Here is a 23,358-nt window from a genome sequence, read left to right on the forward strand (position 1 = left end):
GGTGTACAATGTCATGCTACACCGTCTGAAAAAACTACAAGTCTCATTGCCCTTTCCGTTAAACGTTTAGAGAACGTCATGACGTATAATATCTGCGACTGTTTGTGCATGGGGCGGATGAATAGTTATTGATGTTTCATTTGACCATTCAGAAAATAGTTTGCATTTTGCGACCCAATCAGAATGGTAGTCTTTAGTTCCCTGTGTCGGACTGTTTTGATGCAGTTTGCGAAAATAACACTGTCTAAGGAAATATTGAAAACAATGATAAATGCTTTGATCAGCTAAGTATTTTGAATAATAATATACATTAGCTGAACACGAAAAGCACATCTTCAATGCGGACCACATGGCGTTTATTGGGTTATTGTTTGTAATTTAATCATGCTACATGGTTTTAGCTAGCACAAAAGGGCTGTCAGGATTTCAACATCAACAAATGACAATAAGACGTGGCTTAAACAGTACTTTGTTTATATTAGCATACTGACGAGATAGTTTTAACGTGCTATCAACTACTGTACAGCGTTTTACCTGTGAATATTGCTTGTTAACGAGTTCAGAAAAACATTTCAAAGCTGGCTCAACCTGGACAACTACTGAGAAAAAGGGGGCTGCGTTCAGCCTGCAAGATACTGGAGTCTCCAGTCTCGTCCGAAATGCATTCCGCAATCACACACCATCAGTCTTTGCTCAAGATCGGGGACGTCTGCTTTTTCTAAACGCCTTGGAAGTTTACCCTGCCTGCTTGCTTAACTTGTGACCTACATCTGTGTTTACAATTTCTATGACACTTTCAATTTATGCTCAACTAAATTCCGTGGAATCGCTTTTCAACGAACTTCCCTATATGTTTTATCTTGGCCTGTTTTTTGTGAACGTTTTGATTCTCTACTATGCCTTTTTGATGGAGTACATCGTACTGAATGTGGGGATAGTGTTCTTGCCTGAGGATATGGACCAGGCGTTGGTGGATCTGGGTGTGCTATCCGACCCAGCATCTGTCCCATATGACACGGACACGGAACTGGATGTATTCGAGGGATACCTGGAGTAACCTACAGGAGGGGACAACGTGGCATCGCGTGTACATCAGGCACGAACTAGACCGACATCAATCTCTGATGATGGATGAGATTGAATCAAATGGGACATTATTTTTGCCTTTGAACAGCAAAGATTGCGGTGTGAAAAAGTAAGTAGAATGCTAATGTGATCAACACAAATTGACATTTTTTTTGCTGCAGTGGATTGTTGTTCCCATACAATGATAAAGTCACCTGTACTGTCTGTAATCATGTACTGTATGAACTGTACTTTATATTTAATATTTGCATGTTTCTATACATCTATCTTCACAGGTTGTCCCGACTCAAGTGAAGGTAGATGCACCAATGAACAGCTACTCCACCGTCCGGTGGGACATCAACAGAGCTGTCAAATTGTCCCCAAACTAAAGCAATACCGGCCACAAGGATTAAGCCATCTGTGATGGACGATACCATGTATCAAGCTAGACTATCCGTTGTTATTATTTTTTTGCATAACCATGTTATACTGAAAAGCATGGTTTTGGTTATTGGTTGCTTTAGTTGTTGCTTTAGTTGTGACATAATGATAGACTTTCTTTGAACGGATCCACCTGTTCCATGTGCTAAGGCTGCTATCTTTATGGTTCTGAACCAATGCTGGTTGACTGGAATGATGTATTCACCCCATCTCTGCGTGATTGCAGAAGTATAACTGGTTCAGACCCATGAGCCACAGGGTGTTCGGAACCACCGACTCCAGGCCACATTATTTCCCTGGCTTCCTGTCTCTGTGGCCAAACTGAACCGAGATCTGTGGCAAACCTCCCCCAGAGCTCCCCCAGCTGGTCGAAGCTTCAGAAGGGATAGTTTAACACAAAATACGTGCCAGATTTCTGACCTCAAAAAGTAATGTGGTTGTCTATATACCATTGATCAAGTGGTACAATGTTCTGTTCTGCAGCATGAATGTGAGAGAAGATTCACGTCATGGAGCCAGGTGTTAGGGGCACATGGATTCACTTAAAAAAAGAATCTCAGAATGTCCATTTCAAGTTTGGTTTAACCTGTCTCGGGTGTCAGTAATCCTGTACTGATATTCCAAATCAATACACCTCCTTGTCCAGGTCTAGTTTTTCTTTATGCTGTAACGGTTGATAAGGGAATGTAAAGAATCTGACTTCAGAGTGTTCTCAAGCTACATAGTGGATACCCCCCCCCCCCCCCCCCCTAGTGGTCAGAGCTTAATCGTGATAGTAGAACAGAAGCTACGTCATTGGGTCCTGTAGGACCTACAGCACCTTCATTCACCAATCCAACTTGTTTGAAGTGTGTGTGAAGGGGGGGGGCACAGATCACATCAAATAAACGATGGAGCGTCGGGAAGATATTTCACAAAGCAGATGACGGAATCTGGTGCTCTGTGAAGACAATTTGGGGGAAAACACAAGTTCCGAGCCTTGTCAAGAATTTATGATACTGTGCAGTGTTTCAGTCTGAATCAGAATGTGTGAAATATGCTGTTGAGTTTACTTTTGTATTAGTATTTGTATTCTCAACTAAAGCATGGAGTGAAGTGAAATGTGAATAGATTCTCAGCTCAAGGTTTCAGAGGTCAGGGGTTCACATCACCATGTATTCAGTAGAGCTTGCTTCCCCCCACATCCCCATCACTCCAAATGAAACAGGACTTGCACATGTGTTACTATAAGCTATGTTCATATAACAAAGTTTATTTTACAATGCATATTTAATAAACAATGTGTGAATGAACATTGAACTCAGTATTTTATGGTCTCTCTTGCAAATGATGGTACTTTGGTAGTAAGTATTCAGTCATAGAAGCCCTATTGGCTAAGAGACTGTCTTTTCGTGTATTATTATGACAAGGATTGTATTACACTGACTCATATGGGCCACTAGATGACAGTGTAGCTGTGTCTTGTGTAGTGTTAACCAGTAGCTGGAGCTGGACCCCATTGCATAAAGCTGCCAAACCCTGTTCCAGGACAGCAACAATTGTTTTGTGTAGTTATTTATTATTTACATTGACCGAAAGTATGAAAACCAAATGAATTACTTAATGTATGAAACACAATGTAAAACAACACATGGCATCAGTGCAAAGTCTGTATTAGTAAGTGGATCATTTAGCAGGAAGCTTGCAGTCATTAGTTAGAATCTCAGATCCAGAAAACTCAATTTAGTGCATCCAGTTTCAGTGTCTTTTTCAAGGTGTTTCACCTATCTGTAGAGAACATGATTCATGAAGGCCCTTCTGGGCAAACACTGCAAAGTGCAGCTGATATGAAAATGTAAAAACACTAAATAGAAAAGAGAACCAAAACATTGTACAGGATGTAGTGTATCTTTTCTACAAATATAGCTGTGAATACATCACTTTAAATAGCCTGTGTCTGATCAAATGTGACACACGTGACCTGCACAGAACTGATATCTGATGACCTATGAAAATAAATGAAGTCATTCATTACCAGATATTTTATACTTTATACGGAAACCTGAAATAGTAAAATAGATGAGGAAATGTTGTTTTGTTTAAAAAAGCATGGGAGCCAACACTAGCAGGTTAGGTTACTTACGTGAGCAAATCACTTCCCCTTTAAGTATACAGTATCTCTTTTATAATAACCTTTAAGCATAATGGCGCAACCAATACAAACAGATAGACAGACACGCACACATGAATATGCAAAACAACTTCACTCAAACTCGTCCCAACTTCACTCAAAATCGGCATTAAAGTGTCCAACCAAGTGACCATCCCAGCCCTGGTGGGGAAACAGTTACCAGAATTCTAAGTTCCACCCTGAGCAGCGGTTCTAGAGTGAATGGATCCTGGAGTCTTGCTCTTGCAGACGTTCAAACTCCCGGTATGGAATATATTCGTTCCACATACTGGAGGGGAGGAGAGAAGACGAAAGAAGAGATGAGAAGAGGGGAGGGGAGAATAGAAGAGAGGGGAGGGCAGAGGAAGGCAGAGGAGAGGGTCAACTGAGGTACTTTCATAACTTTGGGAGTGGGAGGGTGGGGTGAAGGGGTGAACTGGCCTACCCCAGACTCTTAATCCAAGGACACTTCCTCAGACTGCAGGCCAGGTGCTGCGCTCCCACATCAGTGAACTTGTTATACTTCACACTGCAGGAAGGGTTAAGACCATGTTACTATAGACAACATTAGAACCACGTTACTTTAGACAATGCTAGGACCATGTTACTAAAGGCAAACATGTTACCACTGGCAACCGTAGGGATGTTAGTACAGAACCATGCTATCATACAACATACGCCGTCATTATTATGTTAGGGGTGTTGAACGTCGTACACTGTAATTGTAACAGACTTACTCCAGGTCTGTGAGGGAGGCCATCTGATGAAGGACTGCAGCCAGACTCTGTGCCCCACCGTCAGAGATCACGTTATGGTACAGACTACACCACAGCCCGGGGGTGGAGGTGTTACGGGGGAGGGTTAGTGTCATATTGTAAATCTGCACATTTGTATGCTGTGTGTGAGTGGACATACATGTTTGTTGATACACTTTAGGTGACAAGAATATTAAGTGTGTTATTTTAGCAGAACCTTTATTCAAAGCAGCGTATATCACAGGGGTTGGTTTTCAGTCACATGCTCTAACCACTGAGCTATATCCGCTTTTAGTGGCAACATTTCGGTTTTTGTTGCGTTATCTTAGTTTAGCCAGTTCTTTCGGTGTGGGCAGATTCTGACTCATATCCAAACAATCCAACATTCCACAGGTGCGCTATGGTGCATGTGACTCATTCGCACTTTTGATTACTGATTGTCATTTTATTTCTTAATTCGTATAGAGTCGAGCAAAATACCGTGACAGTGCAAAAATACAACAAAATATTATCAATAAAATAAATACAAAACTTTTTTGGCTCTTACACTCCCACCCCACAGTATGCTCCTACACCTGCTTACAAATGCACCGTAACCATAAATAATCTTCCGACAGTCATTTGGCAGACACTTGTAAATAAATACCAGTGGAGAGTGGTCAGACTGGTTCAAGAGGAGAGTGCAACCGGGTGTGACCTGCTGTTTTGTAGTTCATCCACTTTAAGATTTGTTGTGTTGTGTGTTCAGAGGTGCTACGCTGTATACCACTGGTATATATATATTATAATATATATATATAATATGTTATATTTAATATGTGGTTCTTGAGTTACTGTCGCCTTCCAGTCAGCTTGAACCAGTCTGATTATTATCCTTTGACCTCTATCAGCTTACAGAACTGCTCACCATTCTCTGTATGATCTAGACATTGTTGTACGTGAATGTGTTCCAATTCTGCTCAAACCACCCCACACCCCATGTGAGTATGTGTGTGTGTGATTCACCTGAGACAGTGCAGGGAGGGCAGGGTGCACAGGGAGGCTGCCAGTCTCTCTGCTCCCTGGTCTCCTATACAGTTCTGAGAGAGACTGTCAGAGAAAGAGAGACAAGCTCAGTGGCACAGGTTCATACAGTGCGTGACATTCTGCGCACACACTATGGTTACAACTTCCTGTAACACGAACTGTGATGTTTGTTCTTACTTGAGTATCTGTAAGGAAGAGAGGGATGTAATGATCTTAGCCAAGTCTTCTGCTCCCGAGTCCCCCATCTTACTGTTCTCGAGACTGAAGGGGGGAGCAGAGGGCAGTGGAGGAGAAGAGAGGAGAGCGAAGACAGAGTGGGGAGAGGAGAATCGAAGAGCGGAGACGGGATAGGGAAAGAGGAAACGGGATGAAAGGTCAACGGAATGGGCCATGCAAATATCCGCACAGCCTCTGTCTGTGGGCTGCTGGTGAGGTGTGTTGTGCTGAGATGGGAACTCACTCCAGATGCTGCAGACTGTGGAGAGCAGGCAGGACCTCCAGGAGCTTAGGGAGGGCCAGGGGGCCATACACCGGACCCAGGCTACAAACACACAAACCAGGGACACATGAGGACTTAGACAAGCTACAGTAACTGGCACGTCTCGTGTGTATATTCTCATAGTCTCATCAATTTGATGAGACTATCACCACCAGGCTCCACCCTAAATCCGAAATCGTTCAATTTGAACAATAACAACCGTTACTGTGGGTGCTACTCTCAGCTATGTTAAATGTGCGACTTAGCAGTTGGTCAACTGAATTCCAGAGGAACCTTTTCTTTTTCCAAAGTAGAGGCCCGTGGTTGTCACTGGGACATAAATACTCACTCATACTCTAGCTTGTAGAGGTCTCTGACGGCTGGTATTCCCTCCGCCAAGACAGACACTGATTGGCTGTAACCAAATACCAATAACAAAACAAAGCATGGACATTAATGCCAAAAAGGCATTTTTCTGAGGTTTAGGTATTGAATACCTACTGATTATTTAATACCTTCTGATAATATGATAACATTTCAAATCTGTAATTATTTACCGGTAATATAATAGAATTGATGAGCCAGTAGCTTAATGCCCATTGTGCGTGAGTGTAATGGTGTTCATTTGAGAGAAAGGCAGGGTGAGAGACAGACAGAGAGGGAGAAAGGCAAAGAGATAGAGAGATAAAGATATTTATAGAGAGATAAAAAGAGACATTCCACCTCGATTCCTCATACCTCCCAGGTAGTCTCCTATGTGTGTGTATATGGACCAGTTGGGCCAGATGGTCAATGTGGCACACCTGCCCAGCTCTGAAAGGGTTGATGACAAGTTTGTTCACAGCCTCTTCTAAAAGCTCCTTCTCCCCATTGTTCTCCAGCTCCTCCCACATAGCTGTAGTCTCAGCAATGCAGGCCCTGCATTTGGATATATACACAAAGATCACTATCGTTAGCTGGTCACGTGGTAACGTTTCCCGAAATAATCAGATACAGACAGGATGTGGTGGGCTTTAGTGAAGCTGAGATCAGAGCAGGACAGGTTCCTACCTGTAGGAACTGACGTTACGGAGGCTCACCAGAGCTCGGAGTCCACAGATCCTGATTCCTGTGTCCTCCAGCCCCAGACAGAACTCTCTCCTTTGAGTACCATGGTTCTTCAGCAGGTTCCACACTACGTAGGCATCGGGAGGGTGCAGCGGAACCTTGTAGAAGGACAGGACCTCAGGGAGGCTCCTCACCAGGTGTCTGGCCAGCCGTGCGTCGCCAGTCTCATGCACGTAGTGACATACTTCCAGGAGGTGGGCGGGGCTCAGGTCACCATGGTTAAGTCCCTCCAGGTGCGCCTTCATAGAGCTCCTTTTGGCAAGCACGATATCCATGACCCCTGTATCCACAGCAAGCAGGTCCTGCAACTCCTCCTTGTTTCGGAACAGCAGACCGATGGCAAACCGTTGTGCCAGGTCTAGCCCCTCCCCCTGCGTCCGTCTCCGCCCCCTTGGCTGTGAGGGGATTATCTGAAACAGTAAGCTGCGGTCGGACACTGCCCTGGAGAGGGTCAGGTGAGCCCCGCCCAGGAAGCTGCGCAGGAAAGAGTGGGACCAGGACAGGATGTGGTCACCGGTGATGCCTTCAGTGCCTCTTCTCCCTCTGTTCCTCTCCTCTACTTGCTCATCCCCTCCTGGCTCTAGACCTCTCTGTCTCTCTCCTTTATCCCCTTCACTCGCCCTCAGAGAGTGAGAGTGGACTAGTCCACATCTTAGTCCAAGCCTCCGGAGTCTGTCAGAAACGGTATGATCCAGAGAGAGGACGGAGGAGTGACCTTTAAGCCCCTCCCAGGCTGATGAGCTCATTTGGGACAGAAGCTCCCCCTCCATTTTTCTCTCCTTCCTCTCCTCTTCCTCTTTTCCGGAGCCATTACCTATTTCCTTTGCCTCCATTAGAGTTTGGATTTGGGTGTGAGAGCGTGTGTTTATGCGAGTGTTCCTGTTAATCTGTCTGGGCGTATGTATGTCTTCGTTGCTATGGCTGACTGAGTGAGTGACAGTTCCTGTTTTTGCTAGCTTGTCGTTCTGCATGCGTTTGTTCCTCAGCTTCACCCGGAGCACTCTGCTCCACAGCTCCGTGAGGGAGGAAGGTAGTGGTTCTGATCCGCGATGGTGTTCCAGAACCAGACACACGGCCCTGCAGAGCCCTGGGTTCCAGCAGAGGCTGAGGAGGTACCTGTGCTTCTGCAGCTGCTCCACAGCGATGGCCCGTGGGCCTGGTTCAGGAAAGTACAGGTCCAGGTAGGCCTGGGTGTCAGAGGAGGAGAAGCCACGGAGCTCCAGGAGGCAGTCGGCCCGACGCAGCAGCTGGCTGCCCACCCCACGGTCCCGGACACAGAGGAGCAGGGAGCAGCTGGCCAGCAGCCTCCTCTGGAGCAGCCCTGAGTACAGCTGCCTCACGCTGTAGCTCTGCGCCCTGCTCCTGCCCTGGAAGTCCTCAGCTCGCGACAGCAGCAGACCCTCGTAGTCCCTGGACCTGTCAAAGCCGTCAAAGACCAGCAGCACGCGCTTCGGCGAAGAGATGACCCGGGTGAAGACAGCTTCGGGGGCGTGGCAGTGAGGGGCGGAGGAGGACAGGCGTAAGAGGAGGGACTGCAGGCTGTAGGTCTGCTCTGTCAGCGCTAGAGCCTTCCCGTCCAATACGAACATGAAGTCAAACTGAGGCAAGGATCCGTTTGACCAATCCAGGCTGAGCTTCTTGATGAAGGTGCTCTTGCCCATGCCAGAGTTGCCTAGCAACACAATATAACGCTTGGCTTTGGATTCCTCAGTGTTCTGGAACATCTACAGATAAATATTAAAGCGTACAACTGTAAAGGTGCAATTTGTTTATTCTCTAGTCAAAATGATTAATGTTCATACATACTATAAAGTTGGAATTGATTTGATTTATAGTAGTTTGTAGTTTTCTGACCTGACTACTCCCCTGCCAGCCAAGGTTCTGCTCCCCGTCTCTCATGACAACCAGGTCCTTGTCTGGGGATTTGCTGCCATTACTCAGGATCTGCTTCGGGACCAATTGCAAGTCCACATAGTGGGAGTCCAGACGAAGGCCCGCCTCCATCTCCTGTTGGCCAGAGAGAAGATGTGTTTTAAAACCCAGTCTCCATGAGTCCTTACTCCTGTCAATCAATCTGAGATAGGAGAGGAGGATGACAACACAGGGTGTAAGAAGGTATCCACTTGAGAAGTTTTACCTGACAAGTTTCCCTCATGTGAGCTTTGGCTTGCTGTAGGTAGTCCTTCACACACTCTGTGAAACACACACACAAGCACATAAACAGATTACAATATTGACACAGATACATATGCTTATAATACTGACACAAGTCAACATGCATATAATAGAGCCTTGTAATCTCATGCATCTTACCAGACATCGCAGCCGAGGATGTAGAGGGTGGACTTCCCTTGTGTTGAGACACACCTAAAACAAAGAGGCCATCTGCTATTAGGGAGTGAGTGACACTATCTCACTTATATTGGGGGACAGGGGGAGACAGTCTAACTCACCCGTGTTGGGGGACAGGGGGAGACAGTCTAACTCACCCGTGTTGGGGGACAGGGGGAGACAGTCTAACTCACCCGTGTTGGGGGACAGGGGGAGACAGTCTAACTCACCCGTGTTGGGGGACAGGGGGAGACAGTCTAACTCACCCGTGTTGGGGGACAATGGGAGACAGTCTAACTCACCCGTGTTGGGGGACAGGGGGAGACAGTCTAACTCACCCGTGTTGGGGGACAGGGGGAGACAGTCTAACTCACCCGTGTTGGGGGACAGGGGGAGACAGTCTAACTCACCCGTGTTGGGGGACAGGGGGAGACAGTCTAACTCACCCGTGTTGGGGGACAGGGGGAGACAGTCTAACTCACCCGTGTTGGGGGACAGGGGGAGACAGTCTAACTCACCCGTGTTGGGGGACAGGGGGAGACAGTCTAACTCACCCGTGTTGGGGGACAAGGGGAGACAGTCTAACTCACCCGTGTTGGGGGACAGGGGGAGACAGTCTAACTCACCCGTGTTGGGGGACAGGGGGAGACAGTCTAACTCACCTGTGTTGGGGGACAGGGGGAGACAGTCTAACTCACCTGTGTTGGAGGACACGGGGGAGGCAGAGGCAGGACTCAAGGCTTTGCTTGTGCAGTCTGAAAGAGAGCCTTGAGGTGACGATCCCATGTGGTCTGGAGCTACGGCACCATCATCTACACAGGAGGGAGGCAGAACTGTGTGAGTAACATATGCACACACACACAAGGTATGCACACATGAGCACAAACGCACAGCATTCACCACTTACGTGGGGAGAGAGGGACGACTTGGGGTGGGGTGACTTGGGAGGGAGCAGGGACTACAAAAAGAAGAGCGGTCAAATACTTATTTCTTTATATGTCTGTTCTGAATGGGTTTACTCCTATAAATCCTGTGGGGGGGAAGGAAAAAATAAGAACTTTCTTATAAGAACGCACACACTCTAACACTCACCCAGTATGTATGTGGGTGGGGTGGTGGACATGGAGAGTAGCAAGCTGAGGAGGGGAGGAGAGTGACCCAACATAGGGGACCCAAGGAGGGGAACCAGCTGGATAGGGGAGTGGGTAGAAGGATGGAAGGATGGACTGAACTGAAGAACCGTGTGAGGAGAGGTAGGAAGATCCATGACTCCAGCTGGGGGAGGGTCCTTACCAGCGCTCTCTGCAGAGAAACATTCTATTAGGGTTAGATTAAAACATTCTGAGAACAGGTTGCTGGTTCGATTCCCGGCCGTGCAAAATGACGTTGTGTCGTTGGGCAAGGCAATTCACCCTACTTGCCTCGGGGGAATGTCCCTGTACTTATTGTAAGTTGGTCTGGATAAGAGCGTCTGCTAAAATGACTAAGTGTAAAATGTAAATGTTTCGAACAATCTCAGAACATGTTTCGAACAATTTCAGAACACGATCCGAACATGCTAAGAACATGGCTAAAGCTATCTGGGAACATGATTCAATTATTCTGAGAACATGTTTCATACAATCTTAGAAATGTGATTAGAACAATGATCAGATTGGGTGGATCTGGTAGAGGACAGGTCAGTGTGTAGAAGAGAGGAGTGTCTACATGATACATTACAGGGCTACATTACCCCTGGGAAGTGTGTGTTCTTGTAACTTCCTGCTCCTTGGCTTCCTCTTGGCCTCCATGCCAGCACCTGTCAGGGTGGTACAAACACTGTGTCAAACATTCCAGATCTACCAGCACATATATCATCATATTTCACTGTGCTGTCATCAAATCAGCAAATACAGAATAAGTGAGATCACCTTCTCTTCTCCTACGTTTTGAGAGTGAGTCTACTGTCATCTCTGGACTGTCTTCAGAGCCTTGGCCTGGTTCACAGACAACACAAACATAAGTGCCTCTTCAGTTGGTCAGAGATATTCAAAAACCTGTGGTGTGACTGGATTGGGGGGGGGGGGGAAACATGGCGGGAATCTCTACATTAGACTGAGGTGAGGATTAGGAATGACAGGAGACCACGTGGGGAGGCTCCGCAGCTAAGCCTTGCTCTCTCTCTCTCTCTCTCTCTCTCTCTCTCTCTCTCTCTCTCTGTGTGTCTCTCTCCCAGCCTCATTGCTCGGACAGCTCTGCAGTGTTCGAATGAAATCCTACCCCTTCTTCTTCGTCTGCTCTGTTTCTGTTTCTTCTCTGATCCATCGGGTGGGGGTTCGGCGGTTGCCAAGTTCCCATCACCTGCACATTGCAAAGAGGAAGTGAGACAGTCAACCAAGCAGCATGTGCATACCATCTCTGTAGATGCATGACCGGACAACACACATTGTGCACATTTTGAACAGACAGTATAAGTATCCAGACATCAAAATCTTAGTGTGTGGAGACACATAGCATAATGCACACGTGCAGAAAACCTTCCTTACCATCGCCCTGGTACTCCAGGAGGTCCAGGAAGGAGTCTGGATGGGGAAGAGGTGTGGGAGAGTACGGATTAGGTTATAAAGAGGCCGGAAAAGGGATCCTAACAGACGGATGCGCTCCGTGGGTGTGTTTGTGTGGAGGGGCAGCGGTTACTACTGACCAGTGAAGTCACCATTGCTGTCAAGAAGTGAATGGATGTCAATGGTGTCCAGGTCTGGCAGTGAGAATGAGAAATGGCAACAATAACAAATCAACTGTCAATTCCACAGCTACACATGGTCTCGGCAACAAGGAAACAAAAATTCCAGTGAATCGTCTGTCCTTATTGTGAGCTTATGAACTTGTGGAATTTCGGAAAAATACATTCCAGACATTTGATTATACCTTTCAAAAACTGCTCCCCATAGTCCAGCAAGAGGGATGGAGGAAGGTCCTCATTTACTTCCTGCATCCTGTTATCTGTAACCAAGCAGATTAGATCACTAACTGGAATGCAATAAAACAATACACTGATAGTACTGAAATGCATGGCCATGATTCATACAATGTGTGGTTTTAACCTTGGCTTATTTCCCAATCACATCATGGCTAATGCCTTTGTATAGTTATACCATGTACTACAAATGTTTAAGGAGTTTTATAATTAAAGCCTCATTGCAGTTTTATCTTTAAAGCAGGGTAGGGAGGAATGCCTGACCCTGACCCTGCCTTCCACCTCAATACATTAATTTCTTGTAAAAAAAAATCGTAATCACTTTAATTTGGAATGCCCCGACATGATGCAGCACACACACTCTTTCTCCCTTTCCAGACACATTGATAGGAAAAAGTGGCAAAACCAAACAATACTTCACAGCACAGTTATGAGTACCAACCGAAGAAACAGCAAACCTACCAAGACAAGATAATCATACCCAGAAACACAACATAATGAGGACATAATCAATTACCCACAATGCAGCAGACAAATATCACTTTAGCATCATGCTCATCGTGTAAAATCATTTTAAGTGAATTAACTGTGTAATCACTTAAATAAACCATTGAAGTGTATTGGTAAACAGTTTTTTTATGAAATGTTGTTCCTCTTGGGCTAACTAACCATATGACATTAGAATGCATTAGGTCAATAGACCTTACAAAAAAAAGGATATATTTCAATACAATAGCTTGTATATAGTATATATCCATCCATCCATCATCTGCCGCTTTTCCGGGGGTCGGGTCGCGGGGGCAGCAACCTAAGCAGGGAGTCCCAGACTTCCCTCTCCCCGGCCCCTTCCACCAGCTCTTCCTGGGGGACCCCGAGGCGTTCCCAGGCCAGCCGAGAGACATAGTCCCTCCAGCGTGTCCTGGGTCTTCCCCGGGGCCTCTTCCCAGTGGGGCGTGCCCAGAACACCTCACCAGGGAGGCGTCCAGGAGGCATCCTTATCAGATGCCCGAGCCACCTCAACTCATTTTGGCCGCTTGTATTCGCGATCTCGTTCTATCGGTCACTACCCACAGTTCGTGACCATAGGTGAGGGTAGGAACGTAGATCGACTGGTATATGATAAAGAGCTTCGCCTTTTGGCTGGAAAAGTTGGCTGGAAAAGCCCCCCCAAAAGTTTCACTAGCCCCCCAATTTTTTTAATATTTTTTTTTTTTTCTTTTTTCTTTTCCTGAAACCCACTAGAGGACACTATTTAAAAGGATATTTTAAAAATAACTTATATGGACAGAATTTCTAGGCGCAGCCAGGGCGTTGAGGGGGTCCGGTTTGGTGACCTCAGGATCGGGTCGCTGCTTTTTGCAGATAATGTGGTCCTGTTGGCTTCATCGGGCCGTGACCTTCAACTCTCACTGGAGCGGTTCGCAACCGAATGCGAAGCGGCTGGGATGGGAATCAGCACCTCCAAATCTGAGGCCATGGTTATCGACCGGAAAAGGATGGAGTAATCTCCGGGTCGGGGAGGAGATCTTGTCCCAAGCGGAGGAGTTCAAGTATCTCGGGGTGTTGTTCACGAGTATATATAAATATATAGCAAAATCCAACCAGAATGGCAGCTTATTTATTGTTTCCAAGGACGGACTCACAAGTTAGCTGCCAGGGCATATGCTTCCTGTTGAACTGCTTCATTTATCCTACTTGTTTTTGATAAATTGATGCATATAACTTAAAGGGAAGATACAACGTAAGGTTAACTTGCACGTTCACTGTCCTCCTTACAGTGAAATGTCTGATAAATGAATAAAATGTGAAAGTCAGATTGTCAGATTGTGATTATAGCAGTTATTATAGTCCATGCTGAGATTCCATTCCTTCAGGTAGGCTACATAAGGCTTTAAGAAAGACTATTGGGCATACTAATGACGAACCCATAATTTGTTCTAACATTCTTCCGGCTTATATTCATATGGAGTCAGGTGGCTGAGCGGTTAGGGAATCAGGCTAGTAATCTGAAAGTTGCCAGTTCGATTCCCGGCCGTTCAGGTGACGTTGTGTCCTTGGGCAAGGCACTTCACCCTACTTGCTTCGGGGGAATGTCCCTGTACTTACTGTAAGTCGCTCTGGATAAGAGCGTCTGCTAAATGACTAAATGTAAATTTAAAATACCTTGTACGTAAAGAAATGCACCGAATGAACCATGAACAAACTTCAAATGCCATCGATTACTATACGCCTATTGCTTAATCATCCATGCGCATCCAAAAGTATAGCCGATTGCAAATGTAATATTACTGCAGAGGGCAAGCGAAATAAAAAAGATAATCACCCAAGGGATTGTCAGGAGTCTCCATCCTCATGTGTCCCCTATAGTTTATAATATTTTATGTCTGTGATTAAAGCGCACCTATGCATCACAGCACCAACTTTTACTTTCAGTCTGAAACAAGACAATGAGACGGTGTGGGCAAGGTATGGTTGCTCAAAAGATTCGGGGGTTCCCGATTTTTTTTTAACATATGTCACACATAGCACACACAATACATATAACTCATTAAATAAACATATTAACACATGATTAAATAACATATATGTAGCCTTTATAAGCAACAAGACTGGCGAGATGAGCTGGCTGGCGGTGGGCTGAAGTTAGGGGTCAGACCAGGAAAGTACCCTGCCAGTCTAGTAACATTTCAACCGGAAAACTTGGCTAGTCACAATAACGGGAGTACATGAATGTAGAAAAAATGCACCGACTAAATGCTGAACAAAAGTCAAACATAATACACCGAATTTATACAATTGGTTTCTTTACAATTCTCCATCCACGCTCAGCCAACAGCATCACCGATTACCAAGTGCATCATTAAACAGAAGAGGGGAAGTTGAATAAATAATCACCTTTTGGATCAACAGGTGTCTATCCTCATTTGACGGCTTTAGTTTAGAATATGTCTGTGAGTGAAAGTGCGCGCCGGCATCGAATCAAGCTAGAGTATGCTGAGAGCTGGCTTGTATGAACAGCACAAACTTTACTTTCTGTCTGAATGAGAGCATGAGAAGAGGGCGTTAGTGGCCCTTATATACGTTAGTGGTCCTCCAATATTTGGAGATTACCAATACGATTTAATTTCACTTTCACATTTAAAATGGGAGTCAGATGGCTGTGGTGAGGGAGTCGGGCTAGTAATCTGAAGGTTGCCAGTACGATTCCCAGCCATGCCAAATTACGTTGTGTCCTTGGGCAAGGCACTTCACCCTACTTGCCTCCGGGGGAATGTCCCTGTACTTACTGTAAGTCGCTCTGGATAAGAGCGTCTGCTAAATGACTAAATGTAAAATGGTAGTCTACTAATATTTGTCTCTAAATACGCAGATGTGTATAGTTTACACAATATATGTAGCCTAATTATAGTGGGAATTATGTCCAGAAAGTAACAACTTGTTGTGACTGGCAATGTGATGTGATATAGCTGCTGGTAGTTGATAGCTTTGGTTAGTGGTCCTTATATACGTTAGTGGTCCTCCAATATTTGGAGGTTACCAATACGATTTAATTTCACTTTCACATTTAAAATGGGAGTCAGATGGCTGTGGTGAGGGAGTCGGGCTAGTAATCTGAAGGTTGCCAGTAGGATTCCCAGCCATGCAAAATTACTTTAAGACTTGCTCTAAATGTTCTTTCCAGGTCTGACCAAAGAAAAAATTGATTAATTAACAAACAAAAAGTTTTTCAAACGGACAGTTGCAAAATAATTTTTGGGGAATTGTGTTCAGTATGATGTGATTAAGATCAGAACACTATCACAACATAAACCCACACCCACAGTGGTCCGTGATCAACGTTTTAGTCAGATCTGGAAAGTACCTACCAGAGCAGTCTCTTACCAACCAGCTCAGTCTCTTACCAACCAGCTCACCTTACATTTACATGTAGTCATTTAGCAGACGCTCTTATCCAGAGCGACTTACAGTAAGTACAGGGACATTTCCCCCCGAGGCAAGTAGGGTGAAGTGCCTTTCCCAAGGACACAACGTCAATTGACACGGCCAGGAATCGAACTGGCAACCTTCAGATTACTAGCCCGACTCCCTCACCGCTCAGCCATCTGACTCAACTTGCTACAACAATGTTGCTGGTGTCTTATTGACACACCCATCGCCCTATATACGTATATATATAAAAATACCCGTTTGGTTAGATAGATAGTGAGGACATTGCTGCAACAAGGAGTTTTCAGAGCCCACAATACTCCACAATGACAGTGTTTTATTAATAAAAGACTGAAATATCCCATTTACATACATACTCAGACCGTTTGTTAGGACACTTGTAATTGAGCTCTGGTGCATCCTACTTCTATTAATGATCATTGATATGCTTCTACAACTTGATTGGAATCCAAAAATGGGAAAGAAAAGAGAGACTGACTTACGGGTGACAGGTGTTCCTGTCTCTCCAACCTCTTGCTCCTCCTCTTCATATTCCTCCTTGTGGTTGTGTGTAACTTTGTCTGTGGTCATAGACACAGTGAGCCTATCAGTGGGGGTGTCAGAGGTTATCCAGGCCAGTAGGGGCAGTAAGACCCTCTGGCCTCTCTCCCAGTTCTGCCACAGAGGAAGAGCTATCCTTCGAATAACCTCCTCCATCTCCTCAGTCCCATTCTGCTCTTCCATCCACGTCTCCTCCATCCTTCCCTGGTCCTGGCTTTGCTCCTCCATCCCAGTCCTCCAGTTGTCATTCTCCATCACCCCCTCCGCCCTATCCGTGCCTCTCTCCAGGTCCTGCTGTTGTGGCAGGTATGAACCAACGCTCAGCTTCCTCTCTGGTTCCAGCCTGCTCCACAGGGGGTCGAGATGGCCTTCCACTCCGGGCTGGCTCCACTCCAGCGCTGCTCCGCTCTGGCGACGGCTTGATCCAGGGGTCAGGCTGGACCTCAGGTTGCTGCTATAGTGCCTGGAGATCACCTGGAGCTCCACCAGGGCCTCCAGGAAGGCCTTGATCTCCCAGGGAGAAGAGCATCTCAGAGCCAGCCGCACCAAGCCCAGCACCTCCTCAAACGGGGCCATGTCTGCTCTGATTGGACCAGACGCTGGACAGGGAATACAATAGTTGTGGTGGCTAGGTTGTCTAGTGGCTGGTTTAAATAGGAAAGGGGAGGAGATTTAACACTGCGTCGACAGCGTCATCTTCTAGGCATTGATTTTGATTGATTTAGGCATTTGCATGTCTGTATTATCCAGACATATATGAAAAGCTATATGAAATATATTACGACGCAGGAAGAGGTCCTGTGTACACACACGATACTCGACAAAACATTCTCTTAATGGTTAACGTATGATGGAAAGCCTCTGTGTGGGCAGCACAGGTATGAGATAGATCACCGCCACCCTGCTGAAGAGTAAACCGTCTGTGCGGTGTGAATCAGCCTCTGTGGTTGCTAATGTAAGGCAGAGGAAAGCAGGTTTCACATGTGCTTTCTAGTTTACTAGGGAGGAAGCGAATGGAGTTCGCTTATAATGCAATTTTCTTCACTTCACTTTTTTCACACAGTAAACAAACAGAGACTTGTCTGGGACATCAGATCACAGGTCTGAGGTGAAGAAAATAACTTGCCTTTTTGGCATTCATGGCTTCTATTCTCCCTGAGAAAATGACTAAATGTAAATGTATTCTTATTTCGTATGTGGTTAGAGATTGAGACATTGCATGTAGAATAGTCAGCAGACACCAAGGAAGTCCTTTGTATTATTTATTTAATGCATCATAAATCAGAACAGTATTAAAATAACAGAGTTCGAAAAATATATACAATTGGAATTGATTGACACATCTCTAACAAATATTTAATCTCAAACATGGGATATGCTGTTTTAATGATCAGTTGATCATAATGAATGGAATTGACCAATCAAAAGCCTTTGTCAACAAACCCTTAAGGATCCAACTCAAAACTCTGCTGCAGACAGAAATCTTGTCTGTAGTCAGTTACCTTGCAAGCTGAAGAAGGATCTAGATACAGTGGGTTAAAGATAGAGATCCAAATACTGTAAAGTGTATAACAGAGATGGTAGGATCTAGATACTGAGCTAAGCACTGTGTCTACATGATGTGGCCCAGTGTATATAATGACAAGTTTACATATAAATAGTGAATCTGTTGGGGTCTTTAAATGCCATATGTCACCAATCACCATCAGAAGCACCAGTCATGGGATCTGTCCGTCCTTGACCAACATGGCTGCCTCCAGACTGGCTTCTAGCCAGCACTCTCCTCCTCTGTGGCACGGTTGGAGCAGTAATCCTTGATACCTGAGAGAGAGGATATATGTGTTGAAGATTAACATGTGGACAATGTGTGGACCTGTGCGCTTGTGCGTGCACGTACATTATTTCCATATGCATTTAAATTGTTACTGTTTTGAATGCACGTCAACACATTTTTCCATTTGTACTCGTTTGTCAGTGTGGGAGTGTGTTTTTAGACAGTCCACAGCAATATGTCATTGCTGTTACTTTTCCCTTATAAATGCAAAAAGATAAAAACTTCCCCTGTATTGAACATTTCAGATTTACATGCTTCCTCTATCTGCCCAACACTTCTTCTTTCATTCCATTTAATCTAGAAAATAGAATACCCTTTATTCACAAATGCCAAGTCAACAATGTCTGTGCTCTTCTAAGGAACTGTGCAAGGATGCACGTGTACATATCCCTGTATGCGTGCGTGTGTGTCGATGCACGTGTACATATCCCTGTATGCGTGTTTGTCGATGCACGTGTACATATCCCTGTATGCGTGCGTGTGTGTCGATGCACGTGTACATATCCCTGTATGCGTGCGTGTGTGTCGATGCACATATACATATCCCTGTATGCGTGCGTGTGTGTCGATGCACGTGTACATATCCCTGTATGCGTGCGTGTGTGTCGATGCACATATACATATCCCTGTATGCGTGCGTGTGTGTCGATGCACATATACATATCCCTGTATGCGTGCGTGCGTGTCGATGCACGTGTACATATCCCTGTATGCGTGCGTGCGTGTCGATGCACGTGTACATATCCCTGTATGCGTGCGTGTCGATGCACGTGTACATATCCCTGTATGCGTGCGTGTGTGTCGATGCACGTGTACATATCCCTGTATGCGTGCGTGCGTGTCGATGCACGTGTACATATCCCTGTATGCGTGCGTACTCACTGTGTACTATGCTGTGGTAGGCAGCAGCAGCAGGGGAGTCAGGTACCTCGGAGAGGAAGGACTTGCCCTCGTCACAGCTCCTGCCAATCCTGGGGTCCAGAGGCACGCGGCCCAGCAAGGGCAGATTCAGCTCCTCGCACATCTGCTCAGCGCCCCCGGTGGTTGCAGGAAAGATCTGCGACGTGTTCTGGAAAGGTGGGTGCGGGGTGGGACAAGGGGGATGGGCAAAGGAGAGGTCAAGGGAAGATGGGGTTGGGAGTGTGGGTGGGGTTGGAGAGTAGTGGAGAGGATGGAAGTGAGGGTTAGGGGGTAGGGGCCACAGGGAATTGGTAACATGGTGAAATAACGGGCAGAAGGAGAGAGGGAAGAACGTGACCAAAAAAGTGGTGTGTGTATACGTGTGTGTGTGGGACCTTACTTTGCAGTTTGGACAGACAAATCCACTCATGTTCTCCACCACTCCGATGATAGGCAGCTTCACCTTCTGGCAAAAACGGATCTCCTTCCTCACGTCCTGTAGAGATACTTCCTGTGTGTGTGGGTGTGGGGGGGGGGGAGATGAGGAGGAGGAGTGAGAGTCTAGTGTCCCTGGCCTGAGAGGACCTTGTGTGGTGTAATCAGGATTAGGAAGTAGGACTTGTGGTTCTCCACCACAGCCAGACATCTATGACAAACAAACAAACAAATCTACACAGACGGTTTCCTCCGACTCAGGATGTGCCTGGGGCTTCTACAGTGTGTGTGTGTGTGAGGTAGTCATGGCCGGTATGGTTGCCTGTGGTTACCTGTGGGGTGGTGATGATGACGGCTCCGTCGATGTGGGCGGAGCTGAGGTACTGGACGATGGAGAGGTGTTCATCGGACGTGCCGGGGGGCGTGTCCACAATGAGGTAGTCCAGCTCCCCCCAATCAACATCCCGCAGGAACTGCTTGATCATGCCTGACAGAAACAGAGGCCTGCCATATTGAAATGTAGTCATTAAATCTGCCCCAACAAAACTCATCTAAGACACACAACCAAACTTACCATTCTTCTTGGGGCCTCTCCAGATGACAGCATCATCAGGACTGCTTAGCAGGAAGCCAATGGACATGACTGCCAGGTTATCCTCTACATACTGTAACACACACATACGTCAGGCCTCATTTAACATACATGTTGGCGATATTATACACGTAACAAATTAATGAATTAAACATGGGAATTGGTGTTGAGAGGGTCAGACTCACCACGGGAGACCAGCCAGAGCCGCTCTGATGGACCTACAGACAGAGACGCACATACACGAAAACGAAAGACAGGTGGCTGAGCGGTGAGGGAATCGGGCTAGTAATCCGAAGGTTTATTCCCGGTCATGCCAACTGACGTTGTGTCCTTGGGCAAGGCACTTCAACCTACTTGCCTCGGGGGGAATGTCCCTGTACTTACTGTAAGTCGCTCTGGATAAGAGCGTCTGCTAAATGACTAAATGTAAATTTCCATAGCCTACCAACAGACATGAGCATAATCAAAGCAGGAGTGTGATCTGCGGTGACTTGCCTGTTCCCCCTCCAGTCCCATGATCCTTGGGATCGATGGACCACAGATGTCCACATCCAGAAGAGCCACCTGCACACACACACACGGATCAGTTTGACAGCAGCCTGTGTCAGGGTTAACAACACTAATCCTAACCCTTAACCCTGTGTATATCACAGTCAGCTCTATAAATGTGACTCCTCATGAAACAGAGCATTAGATGAGCAGATTATACATGCTGTATTCTGCTTAAAATCAAACACACCGCCACACGTGTGTTTGGATTGTTTTGATATACAAGTATTTATATCTTGATATACAAGTTGTTTCTTAAAATGTTGTAATTATTAATAAACTGTCATTCAAATTCAAGAAGTATGCACACCTACACAAGGTTTGATATCTTTGTCTATATCAGGAACAGGATCTTTGTCTACAAAATCAGGAACATCCCATGCAAGTCATCAACAAAAGCATAAACAACACTGATCATGTTCACTCAGGGGCGGCGCCAGAGAATTTTTTATGCAGGTCCTGAGGGGGTGCTAGATTATTGACAGGGGGAGCTGCGCAATATATCATATATAAAGACTATTAATAAATGAGCAATATTTTTGGGGGTGCTATTGGGGTGCTTTGGTCTTTCTTGGGGGTGCTGAAGCACCTGCTAGACCCTCCTTAGCGCCGCCCATGTGTTCACTGATAATCAGTTCTGTCGTCACAGAAGGGCCGTTGTTCAAGTCGTGCTGAGCTGCAGTCCGCCTTGTGAACACAAGAGGGCAATGTTTTACACACACACACAAGGTACAGCAGAGACTGACAAAGACTTGGCTGCAGCCCCATCAGGCTTCTACTGCCGTCAGAAGTGAGGGAGAGGGGGAATGTGATGGATGGGAACGCCTGCCTTGTGTGGCGACATGTGGAGTGGAGGATGTGTTTGTGTGTGTGTGTATGTACGCTTTGGATCTGTGAAATAGGCCTGCGCCTTCCCGTCCCTTCAGTCAGTGGTGGCGCCACATACCTCCTTTGTGCCGTCACTGGATAGAGCGTGGGCCAGGTGCGCGCTGAAGGTACTCTTTCCCACACCTCCTTTCCCTGACAGGACCAGGATCTTGTGCTTCACGGTCGCCATCTTCACTGCTATCTCCGCTATAGCTGAAGGAGAGAAACACACAGAGAGAAGGAAAACATCAAGAGAGAGAGGAGAGATACACAGAAAGAAGAGAGACAGAGAGGAGAGGATAGAGAGAGAGAGAGCAAGAGAGAAAGAGAGAGAGGAGAAGACAGGGAAAGAGACACGACGAGTGAATGACAAACTCTCAGAAGTTATTTTACCGTATACAGTTAATGCAGTACAATACAGTTACTGTTGAGTTTAACGGCAGTGTTTTTGACCCCCCAAAAAAGGCTCCTTTCTGCCTCCTCCTCTCTGACAAAATGAGTGACGTGTGTGTATTTCAGACTGGTCTGTCTGTGTCCAAATCTTGGCCAGTAGCCTAGGTGATGGTACTGGTCCTGCCATTACCTACCAGGGTCTGGAGCTTTGGAGGCTCCTGTTGCACACACGTTCTGGTTGGGACAACCCTGGCATGCTGAAGTCTTCCCAGCCTGCTCACTGCTGGTCCCAGGGCAGTCTGATCAAGACAAACAGTACAGGGTATCATTATGTATGCCTTTCTATCTCTGAATCTGCCCTATCCATCTTAAACGTCCCTTTGCGAACTGTTCAATGCTATACCCAGTCGTTATTCCAATAATCCGACCTCAGTATCAGCATACTATTTAGCAGTAGTTGTTATTGCTAGTTAGTATACCTGGCTCTGACTACCCCTACTCGTAATGATTTTAATTGGGGTTTATTGACAGTTCATAAGACTAAAAGCTACATGTGAAACTTGTTTTGTTTTCTAGCTGACACGCACTATGACCTGTGTTGAAACTTTTTCTTATCTGATGACACTTAGCGTCTCCCTGTAGCCTTGCTAGCATAGCTTTCTAACTTCGTAGGTCGGTCGTTGTTCATTATAGGAGTTCCTTCTTGATATTCACCGTACAGAAAGTATACAACATGTGGGTACTATAAATTTAAATACATATAAAATAAATTGCTGAGGGGCGATACCCCTCTATAGACACTCACGTAGAGGAGCATCATTTGGTACGTCTGACATCTTTACTTCGCTCCTGCTGTGAAATCTGTCCTCCTAGAACTTCTTCCCGATTTAAGGTTCCGCATACGCACACATTATGTGTCCCTGCCTGTTGTCCGTATTCGTTTCCAAGTTTAAAGTCTAACGAGGTAGTCTATCTGGTACAATAAAATA

The 23,358-nt window shown here is 45.9% G+C and overlaps 3 protein-coding genes across 3 annotated transcripts; 1 reads left to right on the top strand and 2 right to left on the bottom strand.

The window, feature by feature from the left end:
- The first annotated feature begins 251 nt into the window (after window positions 1-251).
- On the top strand, window positions 252-2,808 carry dexi (Dexi homolog (mouse)). Its single transcript, XM_067233021.1, has 2 exons — window positions 252-1,195; window positions 1,362-2,808. The coding sequence occupies exon 1, from the start codon at window positions 788-790 to the stop codon at window positions 1,055-1,057; it is 270 nt and encodes an 89-aa protein (XP_067089122.1). The 5' UTR covers window positions 252-787; the 3' UTR covers window positions 1,058-1,195; window positions 1,362-2,808.
- On the bottom strand, window positions 2,779-17,375 carry ciita (class II, major histocompatibility complex, transactivator). The gene is made up of 22 exons (XM_067233020.1): window positions 16,742-17,375; window positions 12,263-12,337; window positions 12,039-12,092; window positions 11,881-11,916; window positions 11,615-11,695; window positions 11,266-11,331; window positions 11,088-11,153; window positions 10,448-10,657; window positions 10,263-10,313; window positions 10,054-10,167; window positions 9,338-9,391; window positions 9,162-9,217; window positions 8,879-9,031; window positions 6,968-8,748; window positions 6,656-6,835; window positions 6,267-6,332; window positions 5,900-5,980; window positions 5,617-5,700; window positions 5,419-5,502; window positions 4,396-4,479; window positions 4,104-4,187; window positions 2,779-3,947 (listed from the first exon to the last, which is right to left on the bottom strand). Exons 1-22 carry the CDS (start codon window positions 17,373-17,375, stop codon window positions 3,872-3,874), a joined length of 4,170 nt encoding a protein of 1,389 aa, XP_067089121.1. The 3' UTR covers window positions 2,779-3,871.
- Window positions 17,376-18,049: 674 nt separating this feature from the next.
- Window positions 18,050-23,340, bottom strand: nubp1 (nucleotide binding protein 1 (MinD homolog, E. coli)). Its single transcript, XM_067232947.1, has 10 exons — window positions 23,175-23,340; window positions 22,564-22,668; window positions 22,056-22,189; window positions 21,056-21,124; window positions 20,746-20,778; window positions 20,543-20,633; window positions 20,301-20,455; window positions 19,934-20,044; window positions 19,516-19,702; window positions 18,050-18,620 (listed from the first exon to the last, which is right to left on the bottom strand). Exons 1-10 carry the CDS (start codon window positions 23,203-23,205, stop codon window positions 18,568-18,570), a joined length of 969 nt encoding a protein of 322 aa, XP_067089048.1. The 5' UTR covers window positions 23,206-23,340; the 3' UTR covers window positions 18,050-18,567.
- Window positions 23,341-23,358: the final 18 nt, after the last annotated feature.

The sequence above is a fragment of the Osmerus mordax genome, chromosome 3, assembly GCF_038355195.1.
Source record: "Osmerus mordax isolate fOsmMor3 chromosome 3, fOsmMor3.pri, whole genome shotgun sequence".
NCBI lineage: Eukaryota > Metazoa > Chordata > Actinopteri > Osmeriformes > Osmeridae > Osmerus > Osmerus mordax.